Source organism: Phaseolus vulgaris, chromosome 3, assembly GCF_000499845.2.
Source record: "Phaseolus vulgaris cultivar G19833 chromosome 3, P. vulgaris v2.0, whole genome shotgun sequence".
Classification (NCBI taxonomy): Eukaryota; Viridiplantae; Streptophyta; class Magnoliopsida; order Fabales; family Fabaceae; genus Phaseolus; species Phaseolus vulgaris.
In genome coordinates, this window is record NC_023757.2 from 5,851,661 (window position 1) to 5,865,850 (window position 14,190).

At 35.5% G+C, this 14,190-nt stretch overlaps 1 protein-coding gene across 1 annotated transcript; it reads right to left on the reverse strand.

The window, feature by feature from the left end:
* Nucleotides 1-969: 969 nt before the first annotated feature.
* LOC137806423 (polyadenylate-binding protein 2-like) lies at nucleotides 970-11,034 on the reverse strand. The gene is made up of 9 exons (XM_068606542.1): nucleotides 10,192-11,034; nucleotides 3,934-4,052; nucleotides 3,150-3,806; nucleotides 2,995-3,072; nucleotides 2,821-2,910; nucleotides 2,295-2,429; nucleotides 1,991-2,158; nucleotides 1,707-1,910; nucleotides 970-1,571 (listed from the first exon to the last, which is right to left on the reverse strand). The coding sequence occupies exons 1-9, from the start codon at nucleotides 10,445-10,447 to the stop codon at nucleotides 1,332-1,334; spliced, it is 1,947 nt and encodes a 648-aa protein (XP_068462643.1). The 5' UTR covers nucleotides 10,448-11,034; the 3' UTR covers nucleotides 970-1,331.
* Nucleotides 11,035-14,190: the final 3,156 nt, after the last annotated feature.

Below are 14,190 nucleotides of genomic sequence, written 5' to 3' on the forward strand. Positions count from 1 at the left end.
ATTTAAATCATTTAAACTATTAAAATTATACTTTTGGACATTTAGTGGCGTCCATACTTAAAATATATAGTAATAAATGAATATTCTCAAAGACCAAATTTAATATATTTACTAATATAGATGAAAAGTAGCATAAAACTAAGAAAATCAAAAAACTAAAAATAAATATAAATATGAAAAACTAGACCAAACATGAAAAAAAAAAATTGATTGATAAAAGATCATCTTATTGGTTTGCTATTCACTTTGGAAGAACATTTACGTATCCTGGAGGTTTGAAGATTCATCATTTTCCATCTTTCCAATCCAAAACTTAACTCAAAACTTAAAGACCAAATTGGTTCCTTCTAAGAAACCAATTAAAGTTTTATCAAAATTAAACAACTATAGTAAGATTTAACAATTTATATTTTAATATATTTTAAAAGAATATATTAAGTTGATTTAATATGTCTTTTTAAATATCATCTACGTGAACAAAAAATTCACTAATAAACACTATATATACACACACACACCGTATCTAAATCTAATTCAGTTTAAATTAAACACCAGATAAAAGTTCAATTAGGGAAAACAAAAGGATTTTACCCAATTTCTGACTGATTGATCTTTATAACAAATCAATTCGACTTACTAGGCAATCCGAAATTTGTGAATACCCTCTTCACAGATACAACTGAACTTGGAAATGGTTGGTGAAACTATTCCTTAATTAGAACACGGGGGGAGAGAAGACAGGACCCACACGGCATCTCATCCAATATGATACTCAGTGCCATGAAAACGTAATAAATCCATAGTTTTTACCATCAGTGTACCAAGTACTCCAAACGATCTTGTATCTTAGGTTCGATAAACTAGCACATGTTTTCCACCACGTGAATTTTAGAAAATGATGCAATCTCTTCATAAAAGCATTGCAAGTAATCTTCTTGAGGGTTTTTTAATTGAGGAGAAAAAACAAGATTTGTCCCTAACCTGCACTTCTCCAATACATGGAGCAAAAACTTATTAATAAATCCATCATGAGTTCGACAAGAACAAGGACAAAAGACGAGGATTCACGTCCTCACAAAAACACAGGGCCACTGATAACCGGTAACCCATCATTTATCCAAAAATCAAAGTCCTTCCTCACCCAAACTCATGTAGTCAAAGATAAACCAACAAATGATTCCATGTACCAAATGCAAGACATAAATAAAATCAGTGTTGAAGTATCCTTCAACCAAAAGAAGGAGGTGCACAACAAACCAAAAGTGTCTAATCTAAAGAAACAAACTCAACCTGAAAACTGTATCAAAGCCAGTGCCGAAAATAACAATCCATCATGGGTTGTCATTAAGTGATAAAGAAGCCAGCTGATCAGCAGCACCACCAGCCTGCTGCTGCTGAGCAACATTCCTTAGGACATCCATCGCCTCAGCCACCTTCGCTTTCAGCGCTTCTGGTGACTCGAGCAAATGCAGAACTTCAGTCTGGTCCATCTCAAGAAGCATGCCTGTGACTTTTGCAGCATTATCAGGCTCTAACTGTTCCACAAGTGGGTAGAGATTCTCACCCAGCATCTACAAATATATAACAAACATAATAGTTAGTTACAAATTGGACAAGGCAGTAAATGATGTTCAGGCACACCCAAAACTTTACAACACTGATTCAAGTTTTAATTACATAAACATTAGAAGGAGTGAAAAGCTTACCGTCCTCTGCTGCTCTGGAGAAGCATTAGCCAGAGCCGATGCCAAAGCCCCAATAGGAATTTGCTGGGAGTGTGATGCATCACGCAGTGGCATCCCACCCACATCATATGGAACAGAAAACATACCTCCAGCAACCCCAGGCATAGGAACATCAGGAATACCCCTGCCGGGAGGATAACGATAGACACGTCCCCTAGGAAGCATCTGCCAATCTCAAAATTATCAGGTAAATGCTCTAAACAAGATAGATGACCCACAAATTATGAACAAAGAATTGCACCAACCTGCTGTGGCATCATTGGCACTGGCTGCTGAGACTGCTGGACTGCACGCCTTCCACCAGGGCGCTGACCCTGTTGTCCCTGCTGAACCATTGGCACAAAGAAATTTGGCACAGGAGCTGCACCTGGCCTCATACCAGGCACAAGTTGTTGTTGATAACCAAATCCAGGCTGAGAAAGATTTTCATGGTCAGATAGGAGAATGATCAAGAAATTACTCCATTGAGCAAAGTCAGTGTAATAACAAGCATAATTCAAGATATCACTAATTTAAATCCATGTAGATAGACAGATTAGAAGAGATTACCTGGGAAGGAATGATAGCAGGAGGGCCTTGATAAAATATTTGTTGACCAATACCTGGACCACCTGGAGGATACATTGGAACACGAGGACCAACAGATGGTGGCATTCCAACAGGCCGCATTTGAGCAAACTGAGCCTGCATAAAGAAATTATTCCAACATGAAAACATATTTACAGCCACAGATTCAATAATGAAATACAGTGCAAAGCTATCATAATTGAATTTATAATCATTAGCAAAGCACAGCAACATTGCTTGTGTTATTGATCTCATAACCTGAATTAGCCAAAGGAAATATATATAATTAACACAAAAAGAAAACAATTATTAAACAACCCATACTCTGCTCCAATTACAATTATCATTATTGTAAGATAGTTGAAAGAAATGGCAGAAAGACACTGGTATGTGCGTGCATGAGCTAGAGAAGACAGAATACATCAAAGATTTAATCCAGCATTGTTAATTCATAATTCCACCAACAGAGAAAAGTTGAGAAGAGATCAGCAATTAAAACAAGCCATACCTGCAGTCTAGCTCTTCTATCTTCTTTCCTTTGAGCTAGAGTCACATACAGAGGTTTACTTACCACCATTTTCCCATTCATCTCAGCGAGCTACCAAAAAATAGAGCAAACAAAATCATTTTCAAACTAAAAACCAAGTAATACTTTCACGATGAATATATCCCTACAACTTACAGCTCTAGATGCCTCCTCAGGAGTTGAGAATGCAACAAATCCTGATCCTCGACTTACGCCATTCGGGTCCCTCATAACCTTTCAAGTGTAGAGCACTTAATAAAGAGATATTACAACAAACAAAGATTTAGTGTCAGGCCAATTATACTACTTACCTTGCAAGAGGTAATGGTACCAAAAGGGGAGAACAGCTCCTTAAGTTTATCATCACCAATGCTATCATCTAAATTTTTGACATACAAGTTTGCCCCTTGATATTTATCAGCAGCTTCTTTCATGCTCTGCTCAAATCGTTGTTTCAATTCATTCTCCCTTTCAGATTTCTTCTGAGCTTTTCCAACATACCATTCCTTATCATCAAGTTTTTTGCCATTGAGAGCCTCAACAGCCCTAGCAGCATCATCAGCATTCTCAAAATTCACAAACCCAAAGCACTTTGATTTCCCATCTCCATCCCTCATCACTACAGCACTAGTAATAGTTCCAAATTCACCAAAAATCACCTTCAATTCATCATCAGTAGTTGATTCTGCTAGATTCTTGACAAAAACATTATTGAATTTTGCTTTGTCAATAGCACCTTCTCTCTCTTGCTTGCGAAGAAAGGGTCCCACATACACTTGCTTATCATTCAACAACATACCATTCAGCTTCTCTATGGCTTTTTGGGCAGATTCCTCATTATCAAATTGAACAAAGCCATATCCTTTTGATTGCCCAGATGAATCTGTAGCTACCTTGCATGAAAGGATATTTCCAAATGTAGAGAAGGTATCATGTAATGCCTTGTGGTCAATTGCCCTATCCAAATTCTGTAATAATCCACAAATTGAAAAGAAAACAAATGAAAAAGGGAGTACCAACTAGGGTATGCAATATAGAAGCTTGGCAAAAATCCTTCCACTACCAAACAATCAAGAAGCACCAAGATATTCATACCTTGATAAAAATATTTCCTGCCCCACTTTTCCGGATACTGGGATCACGATGTGAATACATAATCCGGATGGGCTTGTTATTGAGAGGAGTGAAATTCAGAACATCTAATGCTCTGGCAGCTGGCAGGCACGAAAAATGTTAGAAACAGCAAGAAAATAATCTATATAACAAACATGGGGGGTGAACTTATGGTTATCACAACATCAACAGCACAAGAGAAAGTATTATTTAAGCATAGAAAACTACAAGGACTGTAAAACGAAGATCAGATTTATGGGAAGAAAGAGTTAATAAGACAATTGAAGAATAAAATCATGATTTTTTATGATAGTGATCAATCACGAAAACAAACCCCCTAATGTAGAGTAGTCCTGGCCATTTTTCCAATAACACAAGGGAGTATCGTAACAATAGAACAGAAACCATCTCCCAGAATATTTAAATCATGCATCTGGCATAATAAAATGATCATAAACATATCTTATTTTGAATGAGCAGAGTCATCAAAAGACCAATTTTTAAGAAATGTATGATATGGCATGACTATGTTACCCAATCAAAAGAATAGCTAATTATTATACAGTATTGTGCTCTATGAAATACCAGAGATGCGCTACAAATTCTAGAAGCAGATTACTAGATATTTGGGATAATTCTAAAGGACTTGGTTAATTAAAGATGACAACGAATCCAAGATATGAATCAAAAGGCAGAGATCAACTACGAGAGATAATAGAAAGATTTAATATCAATGACGAGCATAAGAGAAATTCTAAATGCATCTTTTGCAGATCCATCAATTTACAACAACTAGAAACTATTCAAGTTCTCTACAATATCCTATCAATATGAACAAAGCATGCTAGAGAGTATGCTCTCCGTAGGTAAGATACACTTACATCCAGTCTCTTGCATTCTAAAACTTACAAGATTAAATATCAAAAAGCATTTATGAAACGGGCTTTAGATACTTCAAATAAGCAAAACAGTAACTAACAGAAATGGAGATATTCCAAAAACATTGAAGATAAATTCATAGAGTTTTAGCTAACGCAGGATTAATACTGCAATGCAACTATTAGATTAACTCATGTTTTCTAAAAAGCATCCATTCACGAAAGGAAAATATGTCAGGGTTATATTAAATTCATCCAGCGGGGCAAATGCCTTTTGACTGATACTTTCAATTACTATAGATAAAAGAATGCACCCAGTGGAAAGAAATAAGTGAAATATATTTCTGAGATATTTTACAAATGTGATTACAGTCTCTATTTATAGACTGTTTTACAACCTAATTAAAGAAAGAAATAATAGGCAATGAAAGCCAGAAATAATGAGTGTTTAAAGCTGTACAAATCAAATCAAATCACTAACAAATCTGTCCTAATAAATATAAAATAGAATCTGCACTTAATTATAACATAATTCTCCTGATTATGCAACACTCCCCCTCAAGTTGGTGAATGTATATCTATCATTCCCAACTTGCAAGTAAGATCTTCGAATTGTTTTGCGGGAAGTCCCTTAGTAAACATATCTGCCAATTGGAGTCTTGAAGGGATGTACTCAGTGGCTATAAGACCATCATCCAACTTTTCTTTAATAAAGTGTCGGTCTATCTCTACGTGCTTTGTTCGATCATGTTGAACCGGATTGTGTGCAATACTGATAGCGGACTTATTATCACATGCCAAACTCATAGGAGCTTCATATTTTATTTTTAGGTCATCAAGTATGATCTTCATCCATAAGAGTTCACACACCCCTTGAGCCATGGCTCTAAATTCTGCCTCTGCACTTGATCTTGCAACTACATTTTGCTTCTTGCTCCTCCATGTCACCAGATTTCCACCCAAGAACATGCAGTAGCCTGTGGTGGATCTCCTATCAACAATCGATCCTGCATAGTCAGCATCAGTATATACTTTCATGGATAAGTTTTCCCCCTTTTTGAATAGCAATCCTTTTCCTGGAGAGGCTTTTAAGTACTGAATAATTTTATCTACTGCTTGCAAGTGTCTTTCTCTTGGATCATGCATAAATTGACTAACCACACTAACTGCATAGGCTATATCTGGCCTAGTGTGTGAAAGATAAATGAGTTTTCCCACAAGTCTTTGATATTGTGTCTTCTCCACTTTTGGGTTTTCCTCATCATTCCCAATCCTATGATTTTGCTCTATTGGCACTCCAGTGGGCTTACAACCCAACTTACCAATCTCTTTGAGAAGATCAAGGATGTATTTCCTTTGAGAAATAAAGATGCCCTGTCTCGAGTAAGCAACCTCTATCCCAAGGAAGTACTTCAGCTTCCCAAGATCCTTCATTTCAAATTGAGCAGCTAGTCTCTCCCTCAAATTTTGTTTTTCAATCTCATCATCACCTGTAATAATCATATCATCTACATAGACCAAAAGTAGAGTGAGTTTACCATTCTGAGAATGTTTTATAAACAGAGTATGGTCACCTTGGCTTTGTCGGTACCCCAAAGATACCATAGCTTGAGTAAACCTTCCAAACCAAGCACGAGGTGATTGTTTAAGACCATATAGGGCCTTCTTAAGTCTGCACGCCTTATTCCCTTCATTAACAATACCATACCCAGGTGGAATCTCCATGTATACTTCTTCCTCCAAGCTTCCATGCAAGAAGGCATTTTTAACATCAAATTGATGCATTGCCCAACCAAAGTGTGCCGCCAGGGAGAGAATAATCCTGACGGTATTCATTTTTGCCACTGGAGCAAAAGTCTCCTCATAATCGATCCCATAGGTTTGAGTGTACCCTTTTGCAACCAACCTTGCTTTATACCGATCCAGTGTGCCATCAGACTTATACTTAACTGTGTATATCCACCTACAACCCACTGCTTTCTTATCTTTTGGTCTCTCTACAATCTCCCAAGTCTCATTCCTTTCTAACGCGCTCATTTCTTCATTCATGGCTCGAATCCAGTTATCATCTTTTAAGGCTTCTTGTACCGATGTAGGGATTTTGATAGAATCAATAGCTGAAAGAAAACTCTGGTGCTGCATAGAAAGTTTTTCTGTAGACACAAATTGGGATATAGGATATTTGGCACAAGATCTTTTTTCTTTTCTCAAGGCAATAGGTAAATCATTTAGGTTAGGTTCAAAAGCAGTATTTAAGGTGTCCTCAAGAGTCTCACTGGTATGAGTTCTTACCTCCGGTTCAGACAATTGAAGTTGCTGTTCGACCAGGACGGGTTCTTGTTGCCTTCGCTGATATTGTTTTCCAAAATATTTGTCTTCATTATTCTTCTCTGGTAATGATGTTGGTGCAGGGTCTTTGTCATCCTTCCTAAGAACGAAATCCTGTAACAAAGGAAAAGGTGGCAACTCAAGGTCCTCAGCTTCTTGAATACTCTCCCCCTGAAGCTGAGAACTAGGAAAGAAAGACTCTGTTTCATGGAAGGTGACATCTTTGGAAATATAAACTTTACGACTTTGAGGATGATAACATTTGTACCCCTTTTTGTAGGGGGCATAACCGATGAAGACACATTTGATGGCACGAGGATCTAACTTACCCCGATTAGGACTATGAACATGGACAAAAGCAGGACAACCAAAGACACGATTCTGAAGACTATTCAACATGGGAATAGAAGGATAGAATGTGGTCATAACCTGAATAGGAGTAACACCCTCTAGAACCCGAGAGGGTAATCTATTAATCAAATAAGTGGCAGTCAGGACTGCTTCCCCCCAGTAAGATCTAGGAACAGATGTTTGGAAAAGTAAAGCTCGAGTAACCTCAAGGAGATGACGATTTTTCCTTTCAGCAACCCCATTTTGTTGAGGAGTGTCCACACAGGTTAATTCATGAACAACTCCATTTTCCTCAAGGAACTTGGAAAGGTTTTGGTTCACATATTCTCTTCCATTATCAGAACGCAATCTCTTAATTGAACTTTCAAATTGTGTTTGAATCATTCTGTAAAACTTTACAAACAAGTGAAAAACTTCAGACTTATCTTTCATGAGAAATAACCAAGTAACCCGAGTACAATCATCAATAAATGAAACAAACCATTTTGTACCCGAGATATTAGGAATAGGTGAAGGTCCCCATACATCTGAATGAATAAGATCAAAAGGTTTAGAACTTTTATTACCATTGGGAGGAAAAGTTGTCCGATGGTGTTTAGCAAACTGACAAACATCACAATGAAATGACTCAGCAGACACTTTTGTAAATAAAACAGGAAATAAGGACTTTAGGGTACTAAATGGAGGATGACCAAGACGTCTGTGTTGAAGCCATATCTGAGAGGATGACCAAGATTCACGACCTTGCTGAAGATTAGAAGTGTGTGCCTGTAGTCTAGCACCCTTTTTACTTTCTTCATGCTGTAAATAATATAACCCGCCCTGCTCTTTAGCAATTCCAATAGTCTTCCCCGTGACAAGATCCTGAAAAACACAATGGGAAGGGAAAAATACCACTGTACAATTTAAATCTTGGGTAATCTTTTGAATAGACAAGAGGTTATTGGATAGTTTGGGAACATGAAGCACATTTTTTAAAGGAAATGAAGGTTGAAGGTGAATGTTACCACGACCATTAATGGGGGTAGTGGAACCATTAGCAATAGTAATATATGGCTTACCGGATAAAGTAGTGTAGGATGAAAAAGAAGAGGAATGAGGTGTCATATGATCAGTAGCACCAGAGTCTATAATCCAGATATTTTCAGTACTAGAAGCATTAAAGGATAAAAAACTAGAACTCTTACCACTCATAGTAAAGGAACAATAGCTAGATGGCTTACTAAGGGAGTCCATGAGAGTTCAAAACCAACTGAGTTTTTCAGATTGGCAAAATTTGATCCTGTTCACACACACAGGAAAAAAAATCTGCCGGAAAAATTTTCCGGTGGCGGTTTCAGGCGGCCAGCGGCGGTTTCCGGCGAGCAGTGGCAGTTCCGGCGAGCGGTGCAGTTTCCGGCGAGCGACGGCAGTGGTGGTCGGTGGTGGTCAATGGTGCAAGGTGGTGGTGGTGGTCAATGGAGAAAGGATAAGGAAAATAGAAAGTTGCAGCAATGAAGGCTGTCCAACAAATAATTGCAGCAATGAAGGCTGTCAAGGAAAATGATTACAGCAATGAAGGCTAAAAAAAAATTTGCGGAAGCAGAGTCTCCTAGATCAGGAGCTCTGATACCAAGTGGAAAGAAATAAGTGAAATATATTTCTGAGATATTTTACAAATGTGATTACAGTCTCTATTTATAGACTGTTTTACAACCTAATTAAAGAAAGAAATAATAGGCAATGAAAGCCAGAAATAATGAGTGTTTAAAGCTGTACAAATCAAATCAAATCACTAACAAATCTGTCCTAATAAATATAAAATAGAATCTGCACTTAATTATAACATAATTCTCCTGATTATGCAACACACCCTTTCCCCAAACAATTTGATACACAAAGATTTGCTTGTGACATAGCATGAAAAGTTTCTTTTCTCCGTGGAAGTTTGTCTAATTTATAAAATAAGATTCTATTAACAGTGCACCTATCAGCGTGCATACCATACCTTTGCAACATACATGATCAACATTAATAGAGTGATAATCTCACCACAAAAGTTACAACCATCAAAATAACAGACCTACTTCACAAGAAGCTCTTGCAATAAAAGAAATTAAAGGCATACCACATTAATTGATATAACAATAACAATTCTTCATAAAGCAAATAGAGTAATAAATTCCCCAGCTCCTTTCACGGTATTCAGTTTCGTCACTATTTATTAGGTTACACCAGAACAAAGCAGTATACATAAATAATAGCAGGAATCGATCTTTCCCCCCAGAGAACTAACACTGACACAGTTACAAGTCAAACAACAAATCAAAAAAAATTATTAGTGTCCAAAACAAGGTTATAAAGCAGTTTACAAAAAATCTGTTAGCTTTAATGAATCCTCCCCGAGAGAACTAACACCACAATATAAATCCAAAAATTAGGATCCAAAACAAGGTCTAAATGTTCCTGTGATAGTGCCGGAAATTGTGAACATATCCGGCTAATGTGACCACAATTGCGGCACTATTGAATATGAAATCAGGTGAAGGACGTATATTTAAAACCAATCCATTCATTCAGAAATAAGATTAAGCAAACAAATTTCATCATCAAACCACAAGGAAACGATAAAGTAAAATGGAAAAAAAAGGCACAATCCAATGCAAACACACCAGTAAAGAACTATACACAAAAATAAACTAACCATCTTGCGGGTTGCTATAGTTGACGTAACCGTAACCGAGCGATCTTCTGCTGGTCAAGTCCCTGCAAACCCTAACAGACACGACTTGGCCCAATTGATTGAACAGATCATACAGCTGTGAGTCCGTGACGTTCGGGTCGAGATCTCCGACGTAAAGCGACGTCGTCACAAACTGGTTTCCCCCACCACCAGCAGCAGCAGCAGCACCGTTGGGACCGGGCATCGCATTCTGAGGCTGAACCTGAACCTGAGCCATCTCAACCAAAAACAACAACTACACAAACAAACAAACAAAGAAACTGAATTTTCTTTTTTCCGAAAAGAAATCCCTAATTTCCCTTTTTTTCCTTTTTTTTTCTTTTTTTTCTCTTCCCCCTCCTCTTGTTATTGGTAACAATAAAACCCTAGGAAGAACAGAAAAGGTAGCTAGACTCGGGTAGATGCACGAACGATAACACAGACTTGAGAGAAAGTTCTAATTTTTTTTGTTTTGTGTGCGAGCAAGGTGAGGAGAGGGAAGGGAAAAGAGAAAAGGGGGGTGGATGCGCGGCGGATAAGGAGTGGCCGCCGGCGGAAATCACGGCGGCGCGTGAGGGAAGGGGGAGAATTGAAATAGTGAGGTAAATAGAGAGAGAAAGCGATAGAGCAGCAGATACTGCGCTGGGAAAAAGGAGTGAGAAAGGAAGAAGGTGAGAGGTTATAGGTAAAAGGTTTGGGTAAACCCTAGCACAATCCAGCCGAGAGATCTCGACCGTTGGATGAGAGAAGAGGTGGGGCCCAAGGAGTGATGCGAAGGTAGATAAGGATTGCGAAAGCACAAAGGAGAAGAATCTCAGTAACTGTAAAAACAAGAACTTCACACTGCCTTCTATTTAATCCTTATTTTTTTATTTTATTTTATTTATAAACAATTTAATTCAATTTTTTATTTTATTTACAGACTAATATCCAATACTCAATTAATCTGTAGGAGGTTACTTTTAGCTTGTTACTGCTCCTAAACTCATGTTTCTTTCTTGACCACAAATTTCTTTCATTAAATAAATTATACAGTTTCAATATATTTTACTAATTCTTTCTTTGAATGAGTAATAATACTCGTGGAAGGATATTTAGTATCTTTTATTAGCTTTCAATTCTTAAAACATATTGAATATCCTTTATGTTATTAATGTAACAAATGTTTTGAAACATATTTTTTATTTTTGCATGTTTAATTATTTTGTGAAGACTCCTTAACAATATCTGTTATTACTCGCCAGAAGTTTTTTCATTATTTAAAAATAACTTTAATTATTTTTATTATTATTAAATTTGTTCTGTATTTTAATAAATTGTTGTTTAGAATCTAAACAATAATTTTTCAGTTCAGAATCATAATAGAAGTGGAATCCTATTTAACCCAGACACTGACACGAACACTGATACGACACGGATACGGAGATACGTATAATCTCTAAAATGTAGGATACAGATCTATATATTATTTTTATGACTGGTCCACAATGATTTGTTTCTTATTTTTATAATCATAATAAAAATTTATACAATAAATTTAAGTTTTTAAAAATTAATGTATTTTTCTTTTTTAAAATTGTGTTAAAACTGTACTGGAATTATCAGAATTTCAACAAATATTTTTTGAATTTGACATTTCACAGATACGTGTCCTACAAGTGTCACACGAGTGTTGATATCCGATATAAGCATCTGACACCGACACGCCATTTAAGAGAAGTGTTTCAAGTACCTGGTTTAGCTTCACGTCAGATATGAAGCCATGCAATGGCTCCTTCATAGTTACAAAACTTCTGAATATTTTTCTACAAATGGTTACACGAGTGATAGAATCAAAACATGTTATAAACAGTCGAATAGCTTTTAAGGGTCATAATAGATTCTCCATAACTCAGCAGCAAAGAGAGTGCAAGTACTAATCATTTTGAGAAGTCCCATAAAAATTCTCCTTCACCACCCTTCACACTTGTTTTTGCTGAGAATAATGGATGACCAAATTAACCTCCATTTTCCTCTCATCATAAAACTTAAATTCACATTACTTATTTTCCTTAATCCCAATCCACCATAATCCTTACCACTCGTTACAACATCTCAAGATGTAAGGTGCAACTTCCTAACATCTTCCACTAAGAAAACATTTGTTGTGAAAACATTTGTGTTGATTAAGCGTCAAAGTCATTTTCGTCGACAAATCCACTCAAAGACGATACAAAATCATTTTTCATGAATTCTCATATAGATTTAGGACGCACAAAGAAAATAAATAAAAATAATAATAATCTTGTGTTGGTCTAACCAACGCATGATTTAATATATGTGTCGGTCTGGCCAACGATAAATTCTGAAAAAATTTATATGATGTGTTGGTTAGGTCGATGCATGGGTATATTTATTTAAAATATTTTTATTTTTTTAAAAGATTAGTTATTTTAAATTTATTTAATTTATAATATTTTAATTTTGAATAGTTTATTTATGTATATTTTATTACATGATTTATTTATTTTTAATTTTAATTTTTTTTAATATTGTAATAAATATTTTAATTTTGAATATTTTGTTTTTGAGTAAAATTTAAATTTTGATATAAGTTAGTTAAATTAAATTTATTTAGTTGATTAAGTATTTAATAATAAAATTATGTAGTGAAATTATCATTAGAAAGAATTGAAAAATGTAGAAAAATAATAACTGAATAAAAAAATTGTATTTAAATTTTGTAAATGTTATGTAAAATATAAAATATACATAAGTTTAGGAATATAAATATAACATGTAATAATTTTACTAGACTTAGTTCCTAATTATGCCATTATACTATTTTACATATGATTTCATATTTTGTTCAAAGCATTTCTATATGACACTCTCAATAAATTTTCTTTCCCAATAATAATAAATCTAACATATATAACCCCATTTTGATTGGATCCAGTATAAAATGAACTTAAAATCATGAAATGAAATTATAATCATCATATTTTTTGTTATAAGTTCATTACCCTAACTCATTGTCATTTTGGGTGAAGCATATGTACTAATTTTTTTATTGCAGTTACTAAGATAAGAGTTGAACTAAAAAAATAGATTGTAAAAGCTAAAAAAGGTATCCTGAGCAATTTCAATAACAGGTTCATTGATATAAATTAATTTTTTTATTTTTGTTGTATAAATTAAATTATTTTTTTAATTTTTATTTGACTTTATGAAGATTTAATTAAATGTTCCAAATATAATGAAAAGGGTAAATTAATATCTATTAAATTTAGTGATTTATGTATTTTTGAAAGAATTTATAAAAATATAAATTTATATATAATTTTTCTTAATTATATCTTGAATTTTAGAAATTTGTTTTTATTTATGTTGGGATTGGCGTCGTCCAGCCGACGCAAAATCCACGTCTTAGTGCATCAGTCGTGGTCGACGCATATTAGGTGCTATTTAAATAGCGCATTTTGCTGCCCCCACACTCAGTTCACTCACTTTCTCCAAATTGAGAAACCCTAATTCCTTTCACTTTCACACTTACTCTCCTCACTCTGCCCCTTTCACACTCACTCTCCGAATTTTAGTTCTATGTTGTTGTGTCATCTGTTGTTCATCGTCACTGCTCCGACCTGTCTTCACCATCGGTTTGCTCTTGTTTCTCTGTTTCTCTTCTCTTATTTTTGTTAACATTTCGTTCTTCTTCTTCATTTGAGCTCGAAGTCCGTCACGAGTCTCCCGCCCTCACTACCTCCGTTGTCGCACCTCCTAGTCTCGCTTCCATCACTATCGGTTGTCTCTTCTTTCTCCCTTTCTTTTCTCTTAACTTTTTCTTCTTCTTCCTCATTTCAACTCCAACGTGCCTTCATTACTGTTCCACCAGGTCCAACTCTACCTCCTGCTCGAAGTGGTCTTCCATCCTTCTTCCGAGGTTAATTTTTAAAATTTCTAAGTTTTTTTATAGTTGATTTGGATGGATGATATTATGTG